The 25,304-nt window shown below is 40.0% G+C and overlaps 1 protein-coding gene across 28 annotated transcripts in view; it reads right to left on the bottom strand.

The window, feature by feature from the left end:
* The window catches only part of HUWE1 (HECT, UBA and WWE domain containing E3 ubiquitin protein ligase 1), a 161,381-nt gene that overhangs the window by 26,843 nt on the left and 109,234 nt on the right, over window positions 1-25,304 (bottom strand). For 23 of the 28 annotated variants that reach the window (XM_074323887.2, XM_019718916.3, XM_088795038.1 and 20 more), the window contains 18 exons: window positions 22,734-22,856; window positions 22,151-22,246; window positions 21,283-21,552; window positions 20,011-20,163; window positions 18,380-18,507; window positions 18,077-18,158; window positions 17,261-17,437; window positions 16,835-16,994; window positions 16,198-16,556; window positions 13,640-13,835; window positions 12,034-12,201; window positions 10,614-10,759; window positions 10,118-10,184; window positions 8,685-8,899; window positions 4,562-4,773; window positions 3,932-4,114; window positions 633-805; window positions 132-280 (listed from right to left, as the gene is read on the bottom strand). In XM_074323887.2, coding sequence (XP_074179988.1) covers window positions 132-280; window positions 633-805; window positions 3,932-4,114; window positions 4,562-4,773; window positions 8,685-8,899; window positions 10,118-10,184; window positions 10,614-10,759; window positions 12,034-12,201; window positions 13,640-13,835; window positions 16,198-16,556; window positions 16,835-16,994; window positions 17,261-17,437; window positions 18,077-18,158; window positions 18,380-18,507; window positions 20,011-20,163; window positions 21,283-21,552; window positions 22,151-22,246; window positions 22,734-22,856 — 3,057 coding nt within the window. The remainder of the gene's footprint in view (window positions 1-131; window positions 281-632; window positions 806-3,931; window positions 4,115-4,561; window positions 4,774-8,684; window positions 8,900-10,117; window positions 10,185-10,613; window positions 10,760-12,033; window positions 12,202-13,639; window positions 13,836-16,197; window positions 16,557-16,834; window positions 16,995-17,260; window positions 17,438-18,076; window positions 18,159-18,379; window positions 18,508-20,010; window positions 20,164-21,282; window positions 21,553-22,150; window positions 22,247-22,733; window positions 22,857-25,304) is intronic. The other 5 variants (XM_088795037.1, XM_088795035.1, XM_088795033.1 and 2 more) reach the window with 1 other exon arrangement.

A 25,304-nucleotide genomic window follows, 5' to 3' on the forward strand; every position in this document is an offset into this window, starting at 1 on the left:
GCATATCATCCGTGCTCCTCCGCAAAGCAGACAGCATCAAGGCAAGGATCTAAAGTACTCACCCACCCACATTGCTTGGGGGTTTGGTTCAGCGCCGCAATAGGGGTATCCTGGGTGATCTGCCTCCCTACCTGCATCTCTTGTGAACTGAGCACCTCAGGCTGCCCAGCAATCACCACTGAGTCGGTTTCAGCCTCCCCATCCATGATATCCCCATCTGCCACCTCTGTCTGAGTGACATCATGATCCTCCTCCTGCACTTCTGCTTCCCCAGGCTCGCCTGAAACAGTCAACCAACCAGCAAAATAATCAAAGGGTGCCTATGTGTGGGACACCACAAGGCAAGCATGAAGACAATAAGGTCCCTTCCCTGGGCAAGTTTACAAGTTCTCAGAGAATAAATGAATGGGTGACAAAGGAAAAGACAAGGCTACGTGTGAGGATAGCCAAACAAGGCTGCAATTTTAAGGAATTCTTTGTGGGGCAGATTCCCACGCTACTATGACAGATCTCTGGAAGGTCAGCAAGTTCCCAGGCAAACAATACCAAGCCAGAACAGTTGTGATGCCATGCCCACAAAATAAGTACACCCACCAGGCCAGCCTTCTAGCCCATTGGCTCTAATTCCCTACCTGGGTCCTGCTGGTTGCTATTGGAATCCTGAGAAGCTCCTTGGGCATCCTGCTCAGACTTGCTCTTGTTAGAAGCACTCTTGCTGCCAAAAAGGCTACTGGGCTGGTTCACAATCCGGGAAAGGGTTTCCAAAGGCTTCAGAGCAGCATTGACTGTGTTGGCCATGTTGGGACTGAGATAAAGGAAGATACAGAGATGGACTGAGCACAGAAATCCACACTAAAAGGAAACAAGGCTCACCAGTGCACAACTGATCTCAAAAAAGGGGCATGGAGATTACAAGGTGAGCCTGGGACATAATGTTGTGCTAGAAGGCTTTCAAAAGTAAGAAGGCTTTAAAAAATTAATGGGGTTGTTACTACTGGCCAAATTTATGCATCAAAAAGAATGATAGTAATAGGTTACAACAAATTAAATATAAAAAGAACCTGTAGCCACAGGGATACAAAAAAGCAGGTAGAAGGAGGTCTTCATTATAAAAGAATGCCAGCTAATACACAGGAATGAGAGAATCAGAAAATCAGCACTTGCAACCAGCAACATAAGTAATCCAGACAAGGATAACCAATGAATGTTAAAACGACTGAGTTAAAACTCTTCAGGGCACAGGATAGTCACGTGATCTTCCTATGCGCTCAAAGCATCACCTAACAGATAACTTATTAAATACAAAGGGGAAAGCTAAACTTTAACTATGTGATTAAACTTAACCATCACCAATAAATGGACAAATTGGCATTATGTGTCTCCTGATGTGATGCACTGAGAAGGACAAATGCCACCTATGTACTACTCTTGCCCAAAAAGTTTAGCCTAAATCTAATCATAAGGAAGCAATTAGGGCGGCCGGATGGCTCAGTTGGTTAGAGCGTGAGCTCTGAACAATAGGGTTGCTGGTTCGATTCCCACATGGGCCAGCGAGCTGCGTCCTCTGCAACGAGACTGAAGACAATGAGCTGCTGCTCAGCTGCCAGTGGGGCAACTGGATGGCTCAGTTGGTTAGAGCGTGAGCTCTCAACAACAAGGTTGCCGGTTCAATTCCCACATGGGATGGTGGGCTGAGCCCCGTGCAACTAAGATTGAAAACGGTGACTTGACTTGGAGCTGAGCTGCACCCTCCACAACCAGATGGAAGGCCAATGACTTGGAGCTGATGGGTCCTAGAAAAACACACTGTTCCCCAATATTCCCCAATAAAAATGATGTGCTTGTGCTCGCTTCGGCAGCACATATACTAAAATTGGAAAAATGATGTGCTTAAAAAAAATAATGAAAAATAAAAGCCATTAGACAAATCCAGATTATGGGATATTACTCTAAGACATTGGGCCTTCTGGATTCTTCAAAACAGTCAAGTATCACAAAAACACACACCAAGCGACCCATAATAATCCAACACAATGAGTGATGCTTACTGGATCCTGGATCAAAACACTCTTCCCTAGGCTATAAAGATACACTTGGAATAATTGGGGAAAACTGAATATGAAATATTCATTTAGTAGTATTACATTAATGATAAATTTCTTAGATGTAATGATGATATTCTAGCCATGTAAGGAAATGCTTGTTCTTAGGAGATACATACTGAAGTATTCAGAGGTTAAACACCACATTGTTAGCAAAAAATTTCAAGCCATTCACCTCCCAAAAAGGGGAGAGCAGGGGGGAACTAAAGCAAGTAAGACAGAATGCTAGGTAACCACTGGTTAGTCTAGGTGAGATATATGGTGCTCATTACCCTACTGTGAGTGTGACATTTTTAAGCATTTTTTAAAAAATCCATGAGGTTGTATCAAAAGGACAAAGTCGTCAGCTTGAAGAGGCCCAATGGACCAAAGTTGTAATGAAAAAAGGATGATGACTGTAGTGATCCAAATAATGCAATCAACGAAAATTCATGAGTCCATAATGCTACTTAGAAAATAGTAAGCCAGAGAAAACTCACATTTGAGGTGGTGATTTAACCTATTTTTGAGTTTACTCTGAAAACCGGTGACTTAAGGGGAAAAAACTGAGTTGTTATTCTGCCTTTTCAGTAGGAACTGCTATTTCAGGATAACTAGATTTTCCCTTTTGAACTGGGGCTGTATCAGAGAATAATGCCAGCTAAATAATGTAGAAGGAATGATAGAAATTAGAAAGGTGTCACTGATAACCCCCAAAGAAATCAACTGATGCACGCCAAGGATTATCAACTGGTATTAAGACCATTAATTAGGTACATGGTTGATAGGGAACCAGACATTTGTACAGTGCCCAAGTACTAACACAGATTACTTTGTAGTAAGAAAGGGGAAAATGTAAGAGTACAATGATGATTACCACTCTACTCTAGTGGTCAATTTTATGATTAATAATGGTAGTTCGAATAGATTTGTCTCCTCATGATATAAAATGAGATGTACATCAATCTATGATATATCCCAGCCAGTATTGTTTAAATTGCTCCATTAAGTCTCTAGCTCTAATGAGAAGTTTCTGGAAAATAGGTAGTAAAGGAACAAGTTAAACTATGTTGCAAGATACCAAATGGACCACATCTAGAAGGTGAAACACTTGGCAGGACAGCAGGCCTGGTCACTTCAACAAGTTAGTATCATGCACAACAGCAATAAAATGAAAATTTAAAAAATTAATTAAGGCCTTGTGTTAGAACAGAGATGCAGAGGATCTAACCATAAGTAATGCAAGGTCCATTGGTTTAGTTTGGACAAAAATTTTTTAATATAAATCCGGGTATTAGATAGGATGAAACTTTATTTACAAAGAAAGGTAGAGACTAACTGAAAACAAAAATAAACCTAAACGCAACAAAAAAGTCCCAACCACACCCCAGGTTACACAACAGCATATATACTTTAGTAAAAAAATAATTATTTATGTATGTGAAGAAAACCTCTGAAAGATATGCCGTAAGATAACAATGGTATCTGGGTGGTAAGAATATGGTGCCTACTTTATTTTTGCTCATCTGTATTCTTATGATACATACATAACATTATAATAAAAGGTTATTTTTAATTAAATGTAGAGAAGCTTTCAAGAAAAAATTAGTGATATAGTCCAACTCTTGAGTTTGCAGCAAATGAGAAAACTAAGGCCTAAAGAAGAGAAAGTACTTTGCTTATAAGTCACAATACTACCCAAAAGCCACTTACACCCAAACTTTCCTATCAAACCGGCTGCTCACTACTCATCTTGCAAAAAAACATGCAATATTAGGCAACTGGAGAAGTAAGCAGAATGACTAAAGAGAGGGCAAAAGCCTGAGGCTAGCGCTCAGGAATGCTTTTACCTGGACAGGTCCAGGCTGTGAGGCACCCTGGCCAGGTCATTGACCAGTCCCTTCTTCAGGAAGAGTCGAATGATGTTGTTCATGCCATTGTGCTGGGTCTTGGCCGTGGCACTGCTGTAGAAGCTGGAGGTGGAGGGGCAGGACTCCATGATGGTACTGATGATACACATCACTGCCTGAAGCCTGGGGGAGAAACGTGACATTTCTATCACGTGAACACAGCCCCATCTTAGGCTAAGTCCTCACTAACTTGCCTCAGATAACCCTCCTGGGCCCTTTGTGTTCCATCCTCAAAGTAACAACTACATAGGCGAGAACTCACTCTGTGGGTGGCAGCATTCTTCATTTTCTTTAAACGTAATTTAAAAAGTAAGACGGAATAACCTGCTCAACCTCTTGCTTAAAGACCCTAGATATAACAAAAATGTCCCTTTGTTTTCTCTAAGTCTGTTTACTCACCTCCTCCAAATGTAACCAGTCTTCTGGGTGTTTTAATTATTCGAGAGGACCATAGAATGTACTGTGCTGGTATAACTAGAACTCTTGTTCAAATGCAAGGAATCCCATGGGCCAAGAATGGAGTAAGGGGTTGCTACTGGTTATGAGCACTAGGTCAGGCATGGATTTTACCTGGCATGTTTCTCTGTACTCTCAGCCATAGCCAGTGCCCGTCCCAGGGCTGCTTTTACTTCATTCACAAGGGCCACCTGGGCATCTGTGCCACTACCTGCAGCAGCCAGGCTTGCGAGGAACAGGCGGGCCAGGGCAGGCGTGTCCTTGTCTTCTGCACTCTGCGTGTGTGGGAGGAGGTGGTCCAGAACAAAAGCTAGCACACTGCAGTCCTGTAAAGTCATTAATCACGACCATTTACTCACAAACACAATTATGCCGTATCGTTTGCACAGCAACGCGGTACACATACGCACAGAGTTGATCCTGGAAGTCACCCAGCCAGTGATTATCAACTCCATATCATAGATGAGAAAAGCCAAGGCTTAAAGGTACAGCTAAGTGAGTAGCAAATCCAGGTTTTATGCTTCCAAATCCCATTCATTTCCTACTACACAGTTTATACATTTTCATTTGGATGTTACTTGGCATTTCTTAAAATATTTTTGTGTGATATTTAAATAGAACTGTTTACAGCAAACCTGTAAGAGTTAAGGCAGTACAATACTCTCCCCATCTTACAGATGGTTAATATGAGGCCCAAAGAAATGTGGCTTGCACAGAGAACTTAGTCAGTGGTAAGTATTCAAATCTTGATTCCTAATTGAGTGTTATAATCCCTTCAGTATTCAATTGAATTGGAGTACTTATTGACATCTACAATGTGCCCAGAACCCTGGGCTAGAAACTGGCAGGGGTTAAATGAGAAAGAGCACAGTCACAGATATGGATATGCAAAAATATTTAACAGCAGGGTTACTTAAAATAGAAAAACAAAAGCAAAAAACTCAAAACCCCAACAACAGGGAAGGAAATTAAGCCAGACCTTTTCTCTAACGATGATTTGTGCCCTGATAATTCCTTATCTTAGAAAGAAACCTTAGTTCTGTTGTCATTCAAAGAGATTTTGGATCAAAACGCACCAATGATTTTGGAACTAGATAGAGATGATGGCTGCACAACTGAATGTACTAAATGCCACTAAACCGTACACTTTCAAATGCTTAGTTTCACGCGAATTTTACCTTAATTAAAAAAAATGCAGTTAAGAATACTAGACGGGGCAGCTGGGTGGCTCAGGTGGTTGGAGCGCTGTGCTCCTAACACAGAGGTTGCTGGTTTGATTCCCACATGGGCCAGCGAGGTGCACCCTTTACAGCTAAGATTGTGAACAACGGCTCTCCCTGGAGGTGGGCTGGCGGGAGCAGCCGTCAGCTGGCTTGAACTGCCGTGAGCGACCAACTGTCTCAGCCCGTTAGAGAGCAAGGCTCATAATACCAACATGGGCCAGGGAGCTGTGTCCTTCACAACTAGACTGAGAACAACGGCTTGAATGGGAGTTGGGAGTGGGAGAGGGGGAGGGGAAAAAAATACTAGAGTTTGGGAAATTACATAAGGTAACCTTGTTAAGACAACTACTGTGTTTCTCCGAAAAGAAGACTTTGCCGAACAATCAGCTCTAATGCGTCTTTTGGAGCAAAAATTAATATAAGACTCGGTCTAATATAACGTAACATAATAAATATAATATAATACCGGGTCTTACATTAATTTTTGCTCCAAAAGACGCGTTAGAGCTGATTGTCTGGCTCTTATTTTCAGAGAAACACGGTATTAGAATTAAAAACTTCCCAGTAGTGAATAAAATTAAAAGTTAAAACAGTTTTCTGAATAAAAGTGTAAATGTTATGTGACTTTAGTAAAAACTGGAAAAAAGCTTTGTAATTTGGGAAAGCAGTGTGACTAAGCAGAAAGGATCTGGATTTGGAATCAGAGACCTGGGTTCCAACTCCAGTCCTGCTACTCTGAAGTGTGGCCTTGGGCAAGTTATTGACCTCTCTGAACTGTCTTCTCTACTCAGGGGAACAACACCAATAACCTTTTAGTGCTGAGGTGAGGATTATAAGATACCGTGTTCTCCCAAAAATAAGACCTAGCCGGACAAATCAGCTCTAATATGTCTTTTGGAGCAAAAATTTATATTAAGACCCAGTCTGACAGAATAGAATAGAACAGACAGGGTCTTATATTAATTTTTGCTCCAAAAAATGCATTAGAGCTAATTGTCCAGCTAGGTTTTATTTTCGGGGAGACAGGGTATTTGTAAGCACCTATGAGAACCCAGACCCAGTGGGTCACGTGACACATATCAATCAGATACTTAATAAATTTGCAATTCTTATTTCCCAAGTAATACTATTACAAACCGTAACTACAACTGGCATAAATGAGTAAAAGCTTTGAAATAAACGTCTAATGTATATTTAATACATATACTCCACAAAGGATTTATATCCAGAATACATGAAGAACTCAATAGAAAACAAGAATAAAAGACTTGGACACTGCACAAGAGAGTATACAAATGGCCAATAAAGACAGGGAAATTTTAACCATAACGCAATACCACCACAAACCTGCTAGAATGGCTAGGAAAAATACTAGGGACAGCAAGGAGGTACACAACCGGAACTCCTATATCCTACGCTGGTGATAATATAAATTGACACAACCACTCTGGAAAACTTTTGGTACCATTTGCTAAAGCTGAACACACCAGCAAGTCTACTCCTAGGCATATATCACCCAACAGAAATGCTCACTAAGACACACATATGTTCACCTAGGCATGTACAAGAATGCAGCAGCGCTTTTAAAACCTCCAAATGGAAAACTACCGAATTGCTTATTAGCATTAGAATGGATAAAAAGATTGTTACAGTCACACAATGGAATTCTATACAACAATGAAAACAAACTACAACTACACACAAAAATGAATCTTACAAACACGTTAAGCAAAAGAAGCCAGACACAAAGGAGTACATACTGTAAGATTCCGTTTGTATAAAACACAAAACCAATTTACAACAGAACTCAAGATAATGGTGACCTTATGGAAGCTTAACGTGGAAGGGGAGATGCACAAAGGCAGGAGGGGGGAAGCTTTTGTGGAGTTTGTAATGTTTTATTTCATTTGGGTTGTGGTTATCCAAGACCAACTGACGAAATCACTTAAGACTGTGTATTCTTATATGCTTTAAAAACTTGAATTAAAAGTAAAAATAGCTTAAAAAATAGCAGCTGCTTTCATGGATTCTTTGCCTGCCAACATTATTGCTTGTACTCCACTATCAGGCTCTTTAGTACTTAGCAACCATAAAATTACTGTGACCCCCAAACAAGGTCCCCTTTATGAGAAAAACCTCCTTGGGCTTCCCTTTTACATATATGGGAACATGACAGTTTCTTAAAGGTGCCTCCTCACTTGAAAAATCTAACCTGAAGATAATGCTATTAGGTTGGTGCAAAAGCAATTGCGGTTCAACAGGTTGAAAATAATTGCAAAAACCGCAATTACTTTTGCACCAACCCAATATATCAGGACATATAAAATACGACTTCATTCTTTCCCATAGCTCTACTGATAGACATTTAGGCTTTTCTTATATTCTTTATTACCAGTACTGATACCACATCTGGTGTTTTTTCACAGGTGTGAGTACATCTGGAAGACAAATACTGACATTCTTACGTATTTCGTTCATTCTACTGTCCCCTAGACACCTTTACTTAGGTGACCCACAGAAACCTCTCAAATTCCAATTGCTTTTCAAATCGCTTCGTCTTCTAAAGTAAAAGGAATAATAAGAAAAATCCCTAAAACATCTGAGTCCTTGATTTCTTTCGCCTTCATCCTCCCAATCCAATTCTTGTCCACTTCTACCTTTAAAACATCTCTTCAACTAACCCATTCCACTTCTCCTCCCACAATTTCACCAAGGTCCTGTATTACCTAGATTACTAGATCAGATTCCTAACTGGTCTCTGATTCCAGTCTTGCCTTTTGCAGTCTCAACACTGCATACCACGCAATGTTCTACAAATTGCATCAACTCACCCCCTGCAATGAGCCTGATGGCTCCACATCATGGGAAAAAGGCCTAGCTCTTTAATGTGTCTTAGGCCTCTGCCTCTCTCATCACTGGGCTAGCATGCATGGGTTCCTAGCAAAGCATCCAACACATAGCAGGTATCCAAATGACGACAGTATAAAACCTTAAGCAGAAGTTGAAAATATTACCTCTTTGATCAGCTCAGACTGGCCCACAGTGTAGCTGTAGTTGGCAATCAGAGTAGCAATACCAACATAGGACCTAACCAACTCTGCCAGAAGACGAAGAATAGTGGAGGTGGGCATTAGAGGTTTGCTGCCCTTGCCTTTCTGCTTGCCTTCCTCAGAGGCCCGGTCCCCTTCTTTATCTTTCTTCCCATCCCGAGACTCCTCTGGAGTTGAAGCTGTTGAGAAAGAGCCACTTGTTCAATTCCACTGGAGTTGAAACACTGGTTCAATTGCACACTGGAGTACTGGCAAAAATCAAGCCTTAGGTAGAAAGAATACCACTTCTCCACTTTAAGGCCATTGGTACAAATTGAATGCCCTCTTCATACTGCAGTGGAAAGACAGACAGGTAGGATGACCCAGGTCTTAGACCTGGTCTGTGGACACAGTACATCAGAGAGGCTTTGCCCAACTGCTCACATATCTTCTGCCACTTCCCTCCTCTTGTGTATCATTTTATGCCCCAGAAATACTGTACTAATAGTTCTCCAAACATGCCTTGTGTACTCTTTCACCTCTTCCTTCCCACATGTCTGCCTGGCACACATTTACTTATCTGGCTCAGCTAAAATGCTGACCTCCTCTATAAGTGCTTTCCTGTCTCATGCAGGCATACTGAGATATTAACATATCACGTACCCACTATACCTTATCTCAGCACGCCTCCATTCTAGCACTTACCTTGTATTATAACGGCTGCAGGTTTCCCTCACTAGACAAAATTCTTTAACTGCAAGGAATGAATCTGATTCATTTTGGTGTCTACTATAGTCTGCCACGTAGTGGGCACCGATGCTTCCCTTGAATGATATTGCCATTACCCACATGATACAGTAAGTCCACGAAAATGAGTTAACCAATATCTTACTAATAGCCTTTTTGACTTATCTCCAGGAACTAGTATGATATTAAGTATAATGTCTCCTAAATTAGATCTCAAAGATCTTTCGTATCCAAGGAGAAGAAGCTCCTGAACGGTCTCATTAGAATTGCTTCCACATGACATTTCTCTAATTTTTGGTGAGTAGCCAATGGGGTCTGCTGACACCGCTAGAAGGCAAGAATCCGCCATGCAAAGCTTACAACTAGAATAGGGTCAGTGGCACCAAAGCTCTATAAGCCAGTGTGGAAACCATGGAAAGAAACATATATGGTGGTTTAAAGAGCAGAACTAAAGGATATCATCATGACAACCATTACTGGGTTAGTTAAGTCACAATTCCACTAACTTTAGCTTACAGAAATACTTTATTTACAAAACACTGAGCTCAACCCTGAGACAAGTACACTTGACCATTATGTTTGTATTCCCCTATCCCCTATCCAGGACACCCAGTTTCCTCAAGTTGTCCTCAAGAAATCATAACAAAAGAGGGAGGAAAGCAAACCATTACCTTCTCCTTGGGATGTCCCAGATGTGGAAGTCTCAGCAGATGCACCATCTGCAGCAAAGACCTGACTCTATGGAAGAAGAAAACTCCTGAGCCATTATTATTTTTAAAAACTGCTGTCCCCAAATGGCAGGACGCCTTCCCAGGGTACTGGTTGTGAATGCTACAGATTCTCTTTGGCCGATCTTTGAATCACCCCCCGCACCCCCCCCATACTATAATCTGTGGGAAGCCATCATTATAAACAGTGACTGTGAGATTGGGGGGAAGGGACAGGGGAAGAGGAGAATGAAAAATGAGTTAAGGAAACATTTTCAACCTAAGGAGAGAAAAGAAATTCCCAGGGACACCTCAATTTTTGTCTTCATTTTTTGGTAACATATGATTTATAAATATATCAAAATTACTATGTTTGAAATTTCCATGGCATAACCCTAAATACTGAGAACACACAAGAATCGAAAGGGAGGAGGAAGATAGGAGGTTGTAATTCACCTACATTAATGGAAAAACCGGACTGTGCATCGAAGTCACTGCTCTGACGAGTAAGTGACCGGTACTGCTGATACACATCATCGCCCATGTCTTGCAGGAGCTGGCCAACCTCTTGGGTCATCACCCCAGGTTTAGGATCAGATTTGTCTGCTAGAAAAGCAGAACAAAACAAAACTCTTGTAAATGTGCAATGTTAATGCCTATTTGGTAGCCTAGACAATTTCACTCCAAGTTGCTATGACTGTGTACATAGTGACACTGCTGGGCTTTTTAAGAATGAGGAGCAATGTACTACCCTTAAGTCCTCACTTAACATTGTCAATAGGTTTTGCGACTTTAAGTGAAAATGATGTACAATAAAACCAATTTTACCACAGGCTAATTCATACAGACAAGAATAAAGTTCCTAAGGCATCTCTCTCATCAACCCTGTAAGGAAATGACGATATTTGAGGACCGGCAATATTAACCAAGAGGGCATGGTTGAAAGCCTCATTCTATTACTAACTAGTTTTGTGACCAGAGGCAATTTTAAGTAACTTAAGTAGTCTCCTCACTTTCCTTGGCTGTCACTACTAAACTTAAATGAACATACTTGGTATTATGCCTAATGCAGTGGGCGGGTCAATAAATGGTTGCTATAGCAAAATCATTTGGGGGGGCAAGATATAGTGGTGTAAAGTTTCTGTGGTTGTAGGAAAAGGTAGGAGCTCTGTATGGATCAGAGTGCTGTATGGATGAAATGCATGAAAGTAAAGACTCACACTCTTGACTTATCAAAAAGCAGTATTTATCCATTTTGGGCAATCCGGTGGGACCTACATGCCCCGAACAAGAGCCAGAAGGATCTTACTGGAATGGAACCTTGGGATTCAATCTATTCATTCACGACTTTCTCAGCACTTACAAGTAGCACCTTAACTAAGAATAAAGATGGACTGGGATGGTGGTCTCAAAGGTCAGGAAGCCTAGCCACACCTTCTAATATTCTTTCCAGCTCTTTGGGCAATAACGATGTTTTGTCTGAGAGTGAAAACATTAGAGACTTCATGGTATTTTATTTTAAACCTGCTAACAAGATGCTATTATCGCCTTCTTAATCATTATTCATTTCCTCCTCTGTATGGGATGTATTCTCAAACCTCTTCATTCTTATCATTCAACACTTCCTTCAGAAAACACTTATCTTAAGAAACTTCCCTACAGGCCCCATCCCCACCAGGTCAGGTGTTATGTTTAGGACTCACCACTACCTTGGCATCTGTCACACTATATATGACTATTAGCTTCTTTAAAGAAGGGTGCTATGTATCTTACTCATCTTGATTCCCGGAGCGTGGGCACAATGAGCGCTCACTAAGCCATGAGCTGGTTGAAATGACCCAGGAAAGTGCCCAGCCTCCTGAGGTGAGCTAGCTACATACCTTCCTCTGGAGCATGGTATGCAGCCAGGGCATTCAGCATATCGTAGATCACTTCCTTGATAGTATCAGGAATGACAGGCAGAGGCGAGGGCTTCAAAGGGGTTGTCTTTACCAGCTGTACAGCATTAGGGCCTTTAATTCTAAGATTCTCAAATTCATCATCTGAAGCTAAGCCAAAGTGAGACAGAAAAATCAGTCAATAGTGAACTGGTACCTACATTTGGTTACGGATAAGGACTTAGAAGGGGGCTTACATAATATACAAGCTTGGGACAGGAAGCCATTTCCAAAGCATGTTCAAGTAGCCTACCAGAAAATCTGGCATTTACTTTCCCTAAACCCCACAGGATTTAATACAGATGCTGTACCAAATGGTAAAGTGTACAAGCTTTAAAGTTGAATAGACTTGGTTTTAAAATCCTGTTCTATTATAGGATGATGGCCAAATTACTTTCAACAAACCTCAATTTTCTCATTCTTGAAATTTGAGGATTAAATGAGACCATACATGCCCAGCACAGGGTCAGGTACATAGCTGAGGCTCTCAAAATAATTAGCCCTCCTCCTGTCTTTATGTGTATGTGCATATGTATATGTGTATGTATATATAAAACAACCCTACAGAAACATCGAAAGGTTAGCAAATAAATACCCCTATACATCTCATCTAGACTCACCATTTGTCTGCCTCTAAATACGTCTACCTGCACCTCCTAAGATCAAGGATATTTTTATATATAACCACAATATCACTACAACATCCAAGAAATTTAAAACAGATTCAACTATATTATCTAACACATAGTCAGTACTGTGTTTCCCCGAAAATAAGACATAGCCGGACAATCAGCTCTAATGCGTCTTTTAGAGCAAAAATTATAGTAAAATAAGACCGGGTCTTATATTAAAATAACATAATATAATACCAAGTATAATATAATAAATATAATACAACATACCGTGTCTCATACTAATTTTTGCTCCAAAAGATGCATTAGAGCTGATTGTCCAGCTACGTCTTATTTTCGAGGAAATACGGTATTCAAATTCCTCCCAATCTCCTTTACCTGGATCCAGAATCCCATCAAGTTTGTTGGTGGTTATTTCTCTCTAGTCTCCTTTTATCTAGGAGATCCTTGCATTTTTCTCTTTCATGACATTAATATTTTTGAAGAGTCTAGGCTAGTTTTCTTGGCCTCACAATGTCTCACTATTTATGTTTCCTCATAATTAAATTTAGGCCAAACATTTTTGGCAATAATATACCGATGATACTCTATACTCCATACTGTATCACAAGTCTTACGTCCATTTGTTCCTCAATTATCACTCTATCTGTTGCCCTGTTGCCACACTAAGATGAGTTCTTTGAAGGCAAGGACTAGACTGAATGAGTCCTTGGTATCTCACGCAGGGATTACCACAGGGCAAGGACCAGAGAAGCTGTTGAAGTACCTCTGAATTGACCCACATGATCAAACAGCCAATGTCCCAATGCTTGCCTTAGGAGGCTTCCCAAGTTACAAATCTCTCCACAGAAAATCTTTGGAGTTATACGAGGCCACAGACTTCAATGTCTCCAAAGCCAGGAGAAGGGGAAACTCACCAGTTCCTGAGCCTCGGGGGGCTGGAAGGGCAATGCGGATACAGCAGTTGGCCACTTCTGTGAAAATATCTGGATTGCGGCATGCGGCTGGCCCAAGGACACGAAGGATGTAGTTGATCTCCCGAGAGCCGAGGCTGCCAGATACAACACCAGAAGTAGTGCTACCAGCTCCACTTGTAGCTGCTGAGCGAACAACCTAGTAAAGAAAGGGAGAAACACTGCTGATTAATGACCACTTTCAAAAAAATACAATCACATTCAAGGAAGAGTTTCCAAGGATTAAAATACTAACCAAGCTCTGTCTCAAGACAGTAGATGACAGCTTTAGATTTTGGGGAGAAAAATATACTTGGTCTTTCAAGTCTTGTCCCTTCCCGATTCAAAAACATGGCTTATAAAAGTTACAGCATTCAGCATATCCCCAAACTATCAATTATTAGACCAGATGGCATATGATCTTCAGAGAAATTGGAAAATGTATCTAGACCACACTGATCATTCATCCAGATTATGGCTCCCACATTTAAGTGCTAGCTCCCAGCCTTCCCAAACGCTTTCCTAATTTTAAACCAGAATGGCTCAAACTCTAAAAATACATAATATTGATATCCACTTACTGTATAAGCACAAAATTAAACATTTTCATACCCAATCATCAGTTTCAGATAATGATAGCCACAGGAGATATCAAACTATTTACGGATTGTTTGCTTTGATACCACAGGGCTTAGATATCATCATGGTTTTGCTCTTCTCATAAAATGACTCATCAATCATGGAAAATACAGAAAAGCATAAAGAAAACAACTCCATTGTATCTTCTAATATCTATTCCTTCGTGAACTATGTTCACAAAGATAAACATCTTTTGGAATCTTAATGCTTTTCTTAACCACATCAGTCATGCTCTCTTTAGTTCAGCATATTAATCCCTGTATCTTGCCTGTCAGGCTGCAATTAAACAACTCATTTTTTAAATACAAAAAAGTGTAACTTCGCTATAAAAAATGTGTCATAATTTATTTATTCAGATCTCTGCTGGACATTAGACCTCTAGTTTCTTGATATTACAAGCAATTCTACAGTGAACATTCTTGTATATGTACCTTGGCATAAATTTAGTTATAAATTCTTAGCCATAGAATTTCTAGGTTAAAGGATATCTTAAACTGACAGTACCAAATTGCCCTCCAATGTGGCTGCACCAATTTCCACTCCTACCAAAAGTAAGAGTATGCCTGGTTCTCCACAACCGTACCTGCAATGGATATTATCAAGCATTTACATTTTGCCAACTTGGTACGTTAAAATTGCCACTGAACTTCTTTTGCTCCCAACACCCCAGATATAATTTCCTTTAAGCTCAGAAAGTTTTCTCTCATCCAACAAGAACCTGTATTTTTCCTAGCATTTTTTAAGTTGTATAAACTTTAAATATTTTAACTATTCTGTTTTAAAGCTAGAATGCTGTCTATACATAGTCGTTTCTGCCTTGTTGGGCTGTCTCCTGACCTTGGATTAATGCAGTGCACATGCCGCCTTTGACAGCTCTCCTTTTGATTTTGCTCAAGTCAAGTGAAATCAAATAGGCTGGGTGAAAAAGAACTATCTGAAGAATGTGAGATGTACACTCTTACACATACAGAAGTATGAAATGGTACCACCTTTAAATAATCTTAAATGTTACAAAGCTATGCACAAAAATGCACATTGGAACATTATTTATAAATGTGGGACACAATGTCCTAAGAGAGAAAAAGTGAAGTCTACTAACATTCACATGATGACTGCTGACAAAGAACAGGAGGAAAGAGAATTTTGTGAAAATACCTAGGAGGAAATGCCTCACTAGCAAGACATTTGCCCCTCACCCCTCTGTTGGTGCTATAAATGTTTTCATTTTTTTCTAATTATTAGGTTGGCACAAAAGGAATTGGGGTTTTTGCAATGATTTTTAACCTTTTAAACTGCAATTACTTTTGCACCAACCTAATACTTTTGTTACATCTTCCACTGCTTTATATGTTCCTGAAATAAACATGTAAGCCTCAGTTTTGTGATCTGCACAACGGGTATTTATAAAAAGCTTATCACAGTGTCTGGCTTATCATAAACAGTCCAAAAACTTTACTACTTTTATAACTCCAAAACACAATGTTTGGAAAATAGGCTCTTGGGTGAACACATGAGAAAGTAATCCTACAAAGGAATGATCTTTAAGATATGAATTTGATAGAAGGTATCCCAGTTCCTTACTAACAGTTTTTGGTTCAAGAAACATATATTGCCAGAGAGGACTTACTAGTTAAGAGCTATTACTATAGTAAATTTAAGAGTAGAAAATGTATTTTCTAGTTCTTTTTCATTGTCATTCACTGGGATAATCTACCATATCTAAGCAGCACACGAGCATACAGCTGGGAAATTTTGCTGGGCAGGGAATATAGCCTATACATCTAGCTATAGACCCTAAGAACTAGAAGTCTATCTGTTCTGAGACCAAGGAGAAAAAAAATTATGCAAAGCTAAACCAGCATCTGACAAAGAAAAAGACTCACCTTTTCCATAGTGTGACGGAGGGTACAGGGGTCCTCAATGATGTGTCTTAAGAGAAGGGTGACCAGGGGAGTAAACCCATTGAAGCCTGAGCTCTGGGTCAAATTCAAGATCATGCGGGTACTCTTCAACTCTGCAAACATCATGGCATATTTGTGGTCTCGGGTGAGCCTCAGGCAGAGGCGGAGGGTGGCATGCAAAGTGTCTGGGTCCACAGGGACTCCTAGCATGCTCACGCACGCCCTGATTAAAACAGTCACCATATCCTCTGTCAGGCCCTGGATCAGGATCTCCCCAATTTTTGTTTCTTCCAGGCTTGTCTCCTTTTCAGTATTTGTACTCTCCAGGGCCAAGGGGGTATCTACAAATGGGAAGAAAGTAAGAGTTCAGACAGTTTAGCTTGACATTTCCTCCCACACCTCTCTTTCCTAAGTAACCAGTCAAGCTTGGATCCCATAAAGAGAAACATACCAAACACCAATTCTAAGACCAGATGAAAAGCCATATAAAAAGGACTGTGCATCTTTAAATCACCAACTAATCTGATTGATAAAAAAAATCACTCAATGAAATTGGCCAGAACTTAAACCATAAAGGCACACTAGCTTCCTTGAATGACACAAAACTAAAAGTCCATACCATTGGCTTTATTTTCTTTACGTTTGATATCCATTTCTTTGCTTTCTTCCAGTGTCTTCTCTAGTTCCTGTCCATTGCTGTTTTTAGAGTTTTTATTCATCCGTGGTACCCTCAGGAGAGTCAGCATCACAGGGCGCCGGTTCCCTGTTTCTTCATTCACCTAGGAATTCAAGCCACCAGAAATATCTCTACCAAAAAAGGAACTATGGGTGCGGGAGGGTGTTGGAACTCTCAGACAAAATGCTGCAACAGAAAGGAACTCTGGCAGTTTATCCCACCCCTATTATTTACAGAGAGAAAGCCTGAAGGTTCCCAGAAGGAAAGTGGAATATACAAGGCCCTATAACGAACTGCAAACCTTCCAGAAGCGGAGACAGACACCATCCTGTAACCCCTCCCTAATCCTTGACTGAACACTTCATGTACCTGAACCATTGTAGTGAACTGGACAGTGTATCTTCTTCGGCCTGCGGTGAAACGAACACTTGTCTCTCCAGATTTCCAGGCAGAATCAATAGTGCTGTTGTTGCTCGCACTGTAACTACACCAACGTCCAGAGCGGTCATCAAACCAGCGCCAGTTGTTGTTGTTGGACTGTAAGTACTAAACATAAGAGCACAAAGTTTCTTTCTATTTTCTACAACGTTGGTTCTTAGAAGAAACATTCACTTCATCAGTGTTCACTGCTAAAGCTAACCCAGGAAAAAGAAATATACTGAACATTTGATATACTTTGAGAACCAAGAGAGGTTTTGTACATATTAAGCCTCATATTCCTGAGCCTCTCCACAGCTTGTCCTGCGATCCTCTGTTTTCCTTTTGTTTCCAACTGTTTTCTACAAAAGGGGAACATTATTTTAGATATACTGAAACAAATCTTGTTCCTGAGAAGGTACTAAATAAATAATGTGGCATATGCAATCTTCGTATAAGGAGCTCTTGCTTTTGGAGCAATAGCTGTACATTCAGTCCTTTACATAGAAGAAGAGCCACTCCTCCTCTGGATACTCCTTTAACATTTACTTCCAGAGTAAGTTCTTAGGCCCTTTAGCAAGAAGCTCCATAAAAAATAATTCCAACACCCCATTCAGAAGAGAAATGTAGCTATTAATATCACTTGGGAGATTTATGCCTTCATCAGAGAGCTTTACATTCTTTACTATTCCCCTATATTCTCTCCTTGTCTACTCTTGTCTCAAGAAGTTAAGCAGTTCTGCCGACCATATACACTGTCTTACGCACCTTAGTCATTTGGGCTCTCCTTTTTGAGGAGATGGCTGTCTTTTCATAGAAATCAATTAGGAGCAACACTGGGGTGATCCACCTACAAAAGTAGAAATGATTTACTTTGGGCAAGCCAGAAATCTACACACAACATGGGAAAACTTAACTTCATCAGGCACCTCACAATTTTCAAACCACAAAAAGGTACCCCAGATTTGCCCCATACATGCTCCAGTAAAGTGCCCGATTCAGGCCCTAAGCTTGAGGGCCCAAGTCCCAGGGAAATAGAAGTAAAACCAGGAGAAATACAGGGTTACTCACTTTGGGGTCTGGACCTCCTTTTGTTCCTTGGCAGCTTGTAAACAGGGCTGAACCACTTCCAAGAGTTTGATTAGGACATTGAGGATGCCACTAGATTCAACCACCCAAGCACAAGGTAGCTTCAACTCCTGATTAATGAATGAATCAAAGGGGAAAAAAATAAAACATATCAACTTCTACTAAGTATCAAGGATTAGCATGGTATAGATCACCAGGGTGAACACTAACAGAATGGATGAATTCAAATTCCACCTCTGCATGGACCAATTCTGTGATCTGAGATGAGTTAAATTCCACAGGCTTTCATTTTCTCATGGATCAAAGGCAATAATTTCTACCCCCAGGGTAATTGTGGTAATTGAAGCTATATATTCAAAGTGCCCAATACAGTGCCTGGCACATTAATATGAGCTTAATATGGAAACTGTTATCAGTTATCATTAATATAGTTAAGGATTGTCATCTAGGCTACATAGTGTTACTTATATTGAAGTTGAAAAGCTTGATTTACAGAGAATCTTTATAATCTTTCAATGAAGATGGAATAATTAAACACAGCAACCCACTTAATGGTTCCCTGTAGAGGGACTACACTGAAATTACTTATAATAGGAAATCACTGGAAGTAATTTAAATGTCTAACAATAGGCAATTACTTAAACTAGGGGATGTCCAAAAGATGGAATAATACATACATGACATGGGAAAATATTCATAATATAATACAGACAAAAAAGAATACAAAACTTTCTAAGCAGTCTGAACCCAATTGTCTAAGTACATAGAAAAAGGACTAGAAGAAAATACAAGATTGTTACTTGTGATTTTTTAAAATGAGGGGACTCATGAGTAATTTTCTCTTTATATTATATGACGGGGGACCCCAGCATTCTGTACTCTGCAACCTATTCACAAGTGCTATAATAAGAATTACTATTTCCACCACAGGGAAAGTCCCAGGACTATAGACACATAGTTTGACACATATATTGAACTCATCTCCCAAGTTGCTGTGAAGGGTTTTACTCCATTAAGTTCAGGTTTTACTATTAAACATGATGATAAATGAAGAGTCTTTTGTTCAAGGTCAATTGCCTCCTAATTCCTATGTTGGTTGGAACACGAACATATCCTTCCCAAAGCACTCTTTTCCCCTCAAATCTGCCAAGTGACCAGGTACAAAAGAAGAGTGAGATTCTATCTGATGCCTGTTACCCAATTTTCACCCCCTACCCAAGGCTTTGGCTTCCAGTTAAACGTATCCTCAGAGAGGCCATATGTATTCCACAACAGAACTATGACAGTCATTCTAAATACCTTCTTTTAATGACCACCCCAAAATCCTCTAAGGCTCAATTCAATTAACACTTGTTCCAAGAAGCCTGTCTCATTAATCCAGCTGTGGTGCATATGCCCTCCCTGAACTCAGACAAAATTGTTTATACCATTCATGTGGCACAGAACGTTGTATTTTGTACTTAATTATGTGTATTACAGCCTATTAGAAACTGTGGGCTCATGAAATGCACGGATCATGCCTCACAGTTCTCTACCTTATTCAATGTCTCACATGATAGGTGTTCAATAATTCTCATGAATGAATCAGAGAGACCACAAGATCTAAATCTTACCTCAAAAAGCAGTGTTAAAAGCAAGATTCTAGTAGCCAAATTGGATGCCTGGGGCAGAGTGGCCATCTGACTGATCCACTCTGACACAGTTTTTGTGTCACTCGTTGTCAAGGGAAGAGCGGCTTTGATCAATACATCAGCAGCTTCCCACACCTAGAAAAGAAGAGTGGCCAAGTCAGAACTGTAGATCGAGTATGACAAGGTTTGTCAAAACATTCTCAACCTTGTAAAATACCTGATCCACCCTCAACACACTTGCCAAAAGAGGGTGGGTAAATAATAACATTTACTTTTGGGATTAAAAGATGTAGGCTACTACAGGAGCATCTCTAAAAGTTTATTTCCTTAGGTTAGATTACAAGAACTCTTAATTCTAAGTTAAAAGAAATGAATATTTTAAAAAAAATTCTGGTGCACAGTCAACCCCGCAAAGATTCTACCAACTTACACTTCCATGAGCAATCTTTCACTACATTCTGCCCCAGAATTATCATTAGAAACAAAAAATCAGAATGTTAGAAATCTTGGACTTGTTTTAGTTCGCGTGTTAAATTTCTTGTAATGAAGTTCACATAATTGCCTTTTTTACTAAGGTTCTGGTTTTCTTAAAATCATTTCTACAAGCTCTTAATATACATTAAAGATAACTAAACCTTGATCGTATCTTGTGGAAAAAAGGTTTATCTTTTTTTCCCCCCCACTTCTGTGATGCATCCATACACTAAAGTTATGATTACACACATCACTTTTCTTACTCTGCTTCTTGACTTTAAAAATAAAACAAGATTCAATGATTTAAATACATAAAGAGTAAAAGAAAAATAGTAAAGGAAATACAACCAAAGTATAACTGCTTTGTGTGGGGATTCAGGGTAATTTATTTCTCATCCTACTTCAACTATTCATCAGGATGGGGACTCATTTGTCAAAGTCATTGTTGCACAGGAGGGGAGGAAAAACATTTATTCACTGTTAATCCAGGGGGCCAAACTTGGCTCAAGAGTAAGTAAGACACATTTTAGATATTTAAGGTGTATCTAAGAAGAAATGCCTAGAAAAAGAGGGCTTTGTTTTTCTTTCAAAGACGTTATTTGTGAAGTAGTTAATCTACTCTTTGCAGGAACACTCAAGAAAGACCCAGATCTAAAGAATTCAAATAGAGAATACATCCATATTGGGTGAAATTAAAAATACTATTTTTTGAAATCAAGTTTTGATAGATGGCAGGAAAAGCCCTTTACATACTCCTCTTTTGGCCCCCGGAGAGCATACCTGATTGACCACTTGCTTCAGAATCATGTCTCGATAGTCCGCTCCATTCCGCTTTATTGCTGTCATGATCAGATCACACACCCGGTACACCGTGTCTGGCAACTCATCCAGAAGGTGGAAGCAACCCGGCAACATGGTATCTGTGAATGTGTGGAGTTCATCTTGCTCCAATGGATCAGCATCCTGGAACTTCTCTAGACATTTAGCCTCTTCCTCTTCCTGCTTTTCCCGAGCTTTCCGTTCCTCCTCCTCCTTCCGGCAAGCAACTTCCTGGAGCCAGGGAAGGAAAAGTGACAGTATATGGGAGACTTGAGGGGAGAAAAGACGAAGAATACTCTAAAAACGTATTTGCCCTACCACACGAGTACCCTCTACCTTCTTCTCCAAGCAGGTGATATGTTTATTAGCGTGTGGCAACAAGTATGAGGGCAGCCACACAGGCTAAGGCAAAATAAGGAAAGCAGAGGGGAAGGACACCTCCACCCCTGAAGCATTGCCAAGTTATTCACACCACCCTACACTACCTCCTACAAAATCATGTGTAGACACTGTCCTGCATTCTCTGCCAGTATAGTAAACAGAAGCAATTGTTACCTAAAAGCAGACAGCCAAGTTTGGCCTAGTGGGCACTACCAAGTACATTTGGGGTCTCTTACTTCACAATAAAAATCAATGCATCATCGTCCCCACTTAAAGCTTTAGGTCAATACAGTGTAGATCAGTGATGGCAAGGTTGGGATACATGAATACTCCCGTGGCTTTCTTTAGACTTCAATTCCACCAATTACTCTGCAATAGTAGCAGAATGTTCACTGAAACACTAAGATTAACATGTCAGACCCTTTGGGATGCCTCGTATTATAGTTACCTCAGGTGACTCTGCCCTTTGATCCATTGGGATATCCTGTCCCAGAGACATGGCAATTGCTCTCATCATCTGGTCCTCTTCAGACATACTCAGATCCTACAGAGCAACAAGAGAAAGTCCAGCAACTATACACACCCCAACTTAAGGAATCAGACACCCTGTGCACAAGCTTTTGAGAAAAAAAGGGGCTCCGAACTCTGTTCTCTAGAGTTAAACTAAGTATGCTTACCTGGTCGCTAAAAGAATAGAAAGGGAAAATCACAATGAAATTAAGTATAGGAAGGGGACTTCAATGTGACCACCTATTCCGCATCTCAGAAAAGAGAGCCTTTTACATTGTTTTCTGAAGAGTTCTTCTGCAAACCAAGCACAGTAATGTGCATGGTGGGGAGATAGGAAGCTTCTGCTCACTACATTCTAGAATTAGGAGAGTTACCATGAAAAGAAAATATTGGCATGGAGAAATCTGAAAATGAGTGGTAGTTTATAGAAGGGGAGATGAGCGACTGATACGGGAGAGGAGAAAAGCACATCAGTAACCAAACCAATGTCCTGGAAGATTCGAGTTCCTGAGCAAACTCACCCGAACAACTCCTCCCATGATCGGGGGCGGGTGGGTTAGAAGGTACTCTGTGGCCTGCTCCATGGTGCTGGTGTTCAGTAGAGCCTCCATGGCATGTTCCCTTGTGAAGCCCATGTCCATGAGCTACAAAAAGAATGCAGGATCTCAGAACCACGGTAAAAAAAGAAATCCAAATGCATTTCAAAAAGAAAGGGCCATTGTTATTCAACACAGTATTGGAAGTCCTAGCCAGAGCAGTCAGGCAAGAGAAAGAAATAAAAGGCATCCGAATTGGGAAAGAAGAAGTTAAATTGTCACTTTTTGCAGGCGACATGATTCTTTATATAGAAAACCCTAAAGACTCCACCAGAAAGCTATTAGAAACAATAAACGAATGCAGTGAAGTTGCTGGCTACAAAATCAATGCACAAAAATTCACTGCATTCCTATATACTAACAATGAAATTTCAGAAAAAGAAACACAATTTGTCAATAAACTGCATAGAAGAAACATAGGTACTAAACTTATGGACCTTGGGTTCACAGAGGATTTTATGAGCTTGACCTCAAAGGCAAAGGAAGAGTAAAAGCTAAAATAAATGAAAAGACTATATCAAACTAAAAAGCTTCTGCACAGCAAAAGAAACCACCAACAAAACAAAGAGGCAACCAAATGAATGGGAGAAGATATTTGCAAACAATGCCTCTTATAAGGGGCTAATACTATATAAGGAACTCATACAACTCAGTAACAAAAAGACAAACAGTCCAATTAAAAAATAGGCAGATGAAAAAAACAAAAAGGCAGAGGAGACACAATAAAATGCATAGAAGAAAACATAGGTACTAAACTTATGGACCATGGGTTCAAAGAGCATTTTATGAATTTGACTCCAAAGGCAACAGAAGTAAAAGCTAAAATAAACGAATGGGACTACATGAAACTTAAAAGCTTCTGCACAGTAAAAGAAACCATCGACAAAATCAAGAGGCAACCAACTGAATGGGAGAAGGTTTTTGCAAACAGTGCCTCCGATAAGGGGCTAATATCCAAAATATACAAGGAACTCATGAAACTCAACAACAAAAAAACAAACAACCCAATTGAAAAATGGGCAGAGGACCTGAAGAGACATTTCTCCAAAGAGGACATACAAATGGCAAATAGACATAAGAAAAAATGCTCAACATCACTAATCATCAGAGAAATGCAAATAAAAACCACAATGAGATATCACCTCACCCCAGTTAGAATGGCTGTCATCAACAAGACAAATAGTAACAAGTGTTGGATAGACTGTGGAGAAAAAGGAACCTTCATACACTGTTGGTGGGAATGCAGACTGGTGCAACCTCTATGGAAGGCAGTGTGGAGGTTCCTCAAAACAATTATGAATAGAATTACCATATGACCCAGCAATCCCTCTCCTGGGTATCCACCCAAGAAATCTGACAACATTTATAGATAAAGACACGTGCGCTCCAATGTTCATTGCAGCTTTGTTTACGGTGGGCAAGACATGGAAACAACCAAAATGTCCTTTAATAGATGAATGGATAAAGAAGTTGTGGTATATGTACACAATGGAATTCCATTCGGCGGTAAGGAAAGATGATATAGGAACATTTGCAACAACATGGATGGATCTTGAGAGTGTAATGCTGAGCGAAATAAGTCAGACAGAAAAAGCAGAGAACCATACGACTTCACTGATATGTGGTATATAAACCAAAAACAACAAAAGAACAAGACAAACAAATGAGAAACAAAAACACATAGACACAAACAATAGTTTAGTGGTTACCAGAGGGTAAGGGGGTGTGGGGTGGGAGATGAGGGTAAGGGGGGATCAAATATATGGTGACGGAAGGAGAACTGACTCTGGGTGGTGAACACACAATGGGATTTATAGATGATGTAATACAGAATTGTACACCTGAAATCTATGTAACTTTACTAACAATTGTCACCCCAATAAAAAAAAATGGGCAGAGGACATTTACAGACATTTCTCTCAAGAACACCTACAAAATGATCAACAGATATATGAAAAATGCTCATCTTCACTAGCTATTAGGGAAATGCAAATCAAAACCACACTGACATATCACCTCAAATCTGTTAGAATGGCTATCATCAACACCACAAATAACACGTGTTGGAGAGGCTGTGGAGAAAAAGGAACCCTGTTCGTACACTGTTGGTAGGAATGTAAATTGGTACAGCTGCTATGGAAAACAGTATGGAGCTTCCTCAAAAATTTAAGAATAGAATTAACATATGACCCAGCAATCAGTCTCGTGGGTAAACAACAAAAAATCTGAAAACATTTATCCACAAAGATATATGTACTCCGATGTTCACTGCAATATTATTTACGGTGGCTAAGACATGGAAACAACCAAGGTGTCCTTCGACAGATTACTGGATAAAAAGATGTGGTATGTATACATACTAGAATATTACTCAGCCATAAGAAAAGATGAAATACTGCCATTTGTGACAACATGAATGGATCTTGAGGTTATTATGCTAAGTGAAATAAGTCAGACAGAAAAAGTCGAGAACCACATGACTTCACTTGTATGTAG

Source organism: Rhinolophus sinicus, chromosome 18, assembly GCF_057876585.1.
Source record: "Rhinolophus sinicus isolate RSI-liver-muscle chromosome 18, RSI-T2T, whole genome shotgun sequence".
Lineage (NCBI taxonomy): Eukaryota > Metazoa > Chordata > Mammalia > Chiroptera > Rhinolophidae > Rhinolophus > Rhinolophus sinicus.